The sequence below is a fragment of the Metschnikowia bicuspidata genome (assembly GCF_001664035.1).
Source record: "Metschnikowia bicuspidata var. bicuspidata NRRL YB-4993 chromosome Unknown METBIscaffold_9, whole genome shotgun sequence".
NCBI lineage: Eukaryota > Fungi > Ascomycota > Pichiomycetes > Serinales > Metschnikowiaceae > Metschnikowia > Metschnikowia bicuspidata.
In genome coordinates, this window is record NW_017387739.1 from 280,393 (window position 1) to 285,546 (window position 5,154).

The 5,154-nt window shown below is 52.9% G+C and overlaps 1 protein-coding gene across 1 annotated transcript; it reads right to left on the reverse strand.

Annotated features, from left to right (window-relative positions):
- Positions 1 to 1,086: 1,086 nt before the first annotated feature.
- On the reverse strand, positions 1,087 to 4,298 carry METBIDRAFT_227294 (uncharacterized protein). The gene is made up of 2 exons (XM_018855189.1): positions 1,347 to 4,298; positions 1,087 to 1,131 (listed from the first exon to the last, which is right to left on the reverse strand). Exon 1 carries the CDS (start codon positions 4,026 to 4,028, stop codon positions 1,407 to 1,409), a length of 2,622 nt encoding a protein of 873 aa, XP_018709439.1. The 5' UTR covers positions 4,029 to 4,298; the 3' UTR covers positions 1,087 to 1,131; positions 1,347 to 1,406.
- Positions 4,299 to 5,154: the final 856 nt, after the last annotated feature.

Here is a 5,154-nt window from a genome sequence, read left to right on the forward strand (position 1 = left end):
AAACTCCAGAGATGTAGTTGGAGAATACTTGCAAGATATGTAGTTGGAGAATTCTCGAAAGAAATGGAGGTAGAGAAAGCTCGAGAGAGATTTAGTTGGAGAATACTTGGATATAATGTAGTTGGAAAAGATAAGAGAGAGATGTAGTTGGAGAAAACTCCAGAGATGTAGTTGGAGAATACTTGCAAGATATGTAGTTGGAGAATACTCGGATATAATGTAGTTGAAGAATACTCGAAAAAAATGTAGAAATGTAGTTAGAGAATAATTAAATGAAATGTAGCTGGAAAATACTTACAAGAAGTGGAGTTGGAGAATACTCGAGAGATGTAGTTGGAGAAAACTCAAGAAATGTAGTTGGAGAATACTTGCAAGAAATGTAGTTGGAGAATGATCGGATATAATGTAGTTGGAGAATACTCGGATATAATGTAGTTGAAGAATACTCGCAAGAAATGTAGTTGGAGAATACTCGAAAAAATGTAGTTGGAGCATACTCGAAAAAATGTAGTTGGAGAATACTTGCAAGAATTGTAGTTAGTAAATACTTGCCAGAAATCTATGTAGAGATTACTCGAAAAAAATGTAGTTAGAGAATACTAAAAAGAGTTAGAAAATACCCGAAGACGTTCTTTCCAGAGATCCCGACCGATGTATGGTGCGAACAGCTCAGATGGTATGAATATCTGGAAAGATGTGCAGTTGAAAGACTGTCAAAATGTGCAAAGCGTTGGAGTTCCGACTCAGAAAGATCCCGAATCCTGTGTCTTTGGTAGCAGGCGTCGGCCGAGACGCCCGAACACGCGTCCCACAACAGCCGGATGTTCGCTGCTGGGCGAGAATGTGAGCTGGGATAAGAACGAGGCGTTCCGGGTCATCTTTCGGCGCTCCACGGCGGAGAATTCCTAAGAGAAAGAAACTCCAGGTACGCGCAAACTGAGTTTCTACCTGCGGGCCCGTCTTCTGACAAAAATGATCCATCTTCAGAAGTGCGCCATCGCTAGGAGGTACTCGCCAAAATACATGCACTCGATGAGCAGCAACGCTTGTAGATGAGCCTCGCGGTGTCGGTCCACCCAATCACACCCCCACATTCCCATACAGCAGTCGCTGTCTTTGTTTTTCCCCAAGCTAAGCGCTCGGTGCTCTCTGCTCCCTTCATGCTGATACACCCACAGCTCCAAGACCATGTCACAAGACGGCTAGTTCAAAGCAGGACAAACAAAACCAGCCCAGAGAGCCCAATAGCCTGTTGCCCATCCAAGTTTACTAGCCAGCACCACTAAGCATTCACTGCTGTAGTCTTCAATACCTGCTCTTTCCCACCCGCTGATCGAGACTTTTACTTGGGCCATGCCCACGTGAACGCATCATTAACAAAGCCAGGCTGACCGTCTCCACAGCATTTACATGTTTTCTGACTTGAACACTACCTCTGGCTTGGCTGGAAACGTATGATGGCTTTTTTGTGTTTTCTCCTTCCTGGGGTCGGACGACACATCTTTGGATGGGTCATACTGGAGCATCGTGCGGAATTGAAGCGGAGGACCCGCTCTCCTCGCTCTCTTTGCAGCATCTTTGTCAGGCTGTCCAGTTTGTGGGAAAAATTGTAGTTGCGACGCAGGTGCTGAATTGATCTCCTGGGGGACTTGATAGCTGGTAGAAACTTGCAATGGAACATGTGCCATCATTGGAGGCGGTGCCGAGGCAGCATGTGGATGCATTGCCGTTTGCTCATCAAAATACAACTGCTTTAGCGGGTGCGGCATCTGGTTCATAGGGAGAGCCGGGTTTACGGGGGCATGGGGTGTACCACTCATGACAGGAGGACCGCCAAAGAAGGGACTTTGACCCGCAGATGGTGCGTAGGGAGGCTGGGGGAGACGGTAGCCATGCGCATCTGTTGACGCGGGAATTTGGGTAAACGAGCCCATCTGGCCAGCAGAATGGTGTCGATTGCCCTGGTTGAAAGGAATAATTGTTTGCAGCACGGTAGCTGAGACGGGTCTCTTCTCAAAGTTGAAACTGGACACGGACTTAGAGACAGGCATGGCAGGTCTGTTCGCGGCTCCGCCTGCCAGTTTTGCAAACTCGTAGTTCACATTATTCTCGTGCAACAACCCAGAGTTAAAGGTGGGCGTCGAGTGGGGACCCGGCGTGGTGGAAGTGGAAAAGCCCGTCTGAATGTAAAGGTTCCTCCTTGCGGGAGAAACTTTGAACGGAGACGACCTGACCGGAGAAGTCGCCAAGATAGTCTCTAGCTCGTCAATTTCATTATCCTGGGAACACCCAATCCCACCAGGTAAGTTGATGACCTCAACGGTTGTGTTTCCGGAACCAGACGCGCGGAATCGGTAGACAAAGAACCCATAAATTTTCTTTTCGGATTCTGTGTCATCACAGATTGTTTGCAGGACAATGAGGCTCTCAAGGTCGGAGGGGTCACTGCTTCCATTCACGACGAAGGTCAAAACCCCGGCCCAGAACGGACGAAGAAACGGCACGTCAAAGCGGAACGACTTGTTTTCCTGGCGGTATCCGTTGATGCTTTCCTGGCGAGTGAAAAGAGCCTGGCCGGCGCCCTTGTATACAGTTGTGGTGGACTTGAGTGTGGCGAAAGCGTCGGGGAATGAGTCTTCGCGTAGCGTCACGGCCAGGTACATCAGAAAGCTGCCGTTTTCTTCCGCGAACTGACGAGGGCAGTCCATGGGCGATACCAATCCACACAGACTGGGCGCTCCTGGGTCGAGGCGAAGGTCACAAGACACGTTCTGGACCACCACGCCTTGCTGCAGCAATTGCTGTGCAAGTTTGTCGAATTGTGCCAAGAAGTGGCCATTGGTCTGCGGGAGGCGTTTTCTGGCCTCCTCGACGGAGAGGGCGCTGTATGATGCCGAATCGTTTCCTGAAAGACTGGCAAACACATGGTGTTTCTGGTTCGGGTTGGTGTATTGGAACGACATGTTGAACGTGTCGAGAGCGGCGCCCACGGCTTCGGCCTGAGACGCTTTCTGCGGCAACGCAAGGTGAGGCAGGGGGCGCGGCTCTTGTTTGAGGGGCGTGCTTTCGGCCACCGGGTCCACGACTAATTTGGGGGCCGCAGACTTCAACAACTTCAAGAGCCTGCCCGAGACCTGTTTCGGCGTGCGGTGCACGGCGGTTTTTTTCTCGAGCATGCGGGACAAGACCTTGTTCTGCGACGAGCCCCTCAGCAGGGCCTCGCCGGGGGCCTGGGTCTGCTTGAATGCGCTGTACTTCTGGAAACAGCGCATCAACTCGTCATCCAAGGCCTTGGTCCACACTTTCTTCGGGTCTCTAAAAGCCGACAGCGGCGCTGGCGGCGCCGTGCGCGGGGGCAGCCCGAACGCGCTTGCTTTGTTGGCGATCTTCGTGCATGGCGAGTCGTGGGGGTCGGAAAGGACCCGTTTTCGGGTGTTTTCGGGCAGGCCCCCGCAGGCCCCGCGGGCCCCAGGCGTCCGCTGCCCCTGGGACAAGGAGAGCTCGCAGTCAAGCGGGCTCTTTTCGAGGAACATGTCGTGCGGCGAGAAGAAAACGTCCTTGTCGTCGGCGTTTTCGGAGATGGCAGTGAGGCTCATGGAGGCCGCGTGCGAGTCGCTGGCGAAGGACCAGATGTCCACGGAATCGGCGGTGCTGACCAGCTCGACCGTGGACTCGTGGTGGAAGTTCTGCGCGGGGTGGGGCTCGGTGAAGGGCGCCAAGATGGCGTCGTGAAACACCTCCGCCCCGCCGGCGGGGGCCGTGGCTCGCGACACGGGTCTGGACGGCGACGCGTGCTGCAGCGGCTGCGGCGCCAAGAACGCGGTGCGGCCCGTTTTTGTGGCGTCGTCGGCGGGGTTCTTACAAAGCCGGCTGAAGAGACGGTGCGGCGACAAAGAGCTTAGTAGGTTCATGTTTCGGGGCAGCACGAAGCGGAACGCGGACGGCAGCGCGCCCACGTTGCCAAACGTGAAGGACGGCGTCAAGCCGGCGGCGACTTTGCTGCTGTTTTTCGGGGTTTCGGGGTGCATTCTGGCGGCTGGGACTGGGCCGTGCCTGGTCTGGAAGGGCCCGGCGGCAAAAGGAGCAAACGGGCTGTTTTTTTCGTTCCGGAAAAACGGCCGTCAACAGCTGGCCTGGCTTTGTGACCCTGCTTACCGAGGAGCAGGTCGGCGGCTGTTTGTGTGGTTTTTGTGGGCCGCCCGGTGATGTTCGGTGCGGGCTGGAGATCTCGTACGATACTGGTTGTGGGTGCTGAGCCTGTGGGCAGACAAGGACGAAATGGCTGCGGAGACACAAGGCTGTTTGTGGCAGGCCTTGTTATACGGCGGGGCTCAGGGACGATGGCAGGGTCAAAAGACAAGCAGAGACTGGTCAAGGTGCAAAAGAAAATAAATCACAGCGGAGCACTCGGCCCTATTTTAGCAGATCGCTAGCAGGCACACAAGCGAAACGCGAAACTCGCAAATTGCGGAGAGCGCGATCCGATGCTACTGAAGGAGTGATTTGGGGGGCCGGGGCGCGGCCAAGATGCGCGGCGAAAAAAAGGCACCGTAGGAAGGGACCAGGACTCTAGGGCCAATGCCAGTAATACTGGCGGGGGGCCTCGTGGATGATGGGCGGCGGCTGGAATTCTTGGCGAGGTGTGGATTTGCGGTGTGGATTTGCGGTGTGGATTTTTGGACCGGTTTTTTTTAGGCTTGCAGACCGGGAATTGTCGCCCGCTATTTGCACCGGCAATAGTAGCAATTTGTATTTATACCTGTGAATTCTGTTCCTGCAAGTCCTGAGAGAGCGTGAGTCCGCGGACCCCTCCAGACATACCAGCCGAGCCATCTGCATTGGTTATTTTGTTTCTGCTAGGGGGTTCAGCATGTAGGCTTTTTTTGTTTTGTTTTTGTTACTGTTGTTTAGCTGGTAGTCGGCTGGCGAAGTTGTCCTGCTACGTGTTCTATTGGCGATGCCCTTTAGTTGTTGTATCTAGCCCATCATGATCTCTAGCTCTTTGGCTATATCAGCTAGCTTATTTAACTTTGTTATCTAGCTCATTTAATTGTTTTATCTAGCACATCTGGTTATATCATCTAGCTCATTTAATTGTTTTATCTAGCACATCTGGCTATATCATCTAGCTCATTTAATTGTTTTATCTAGCAC

Coding starts and splice junctions, on each gene's coding strand:
- METBIDRAFT_227294 (XM_018855189.1), bottom strand. CDS start 4,028: ATGCACCCCGAAACCCCGAAAAACAGCAGCAAAGTCGCCGCCGGCTTG.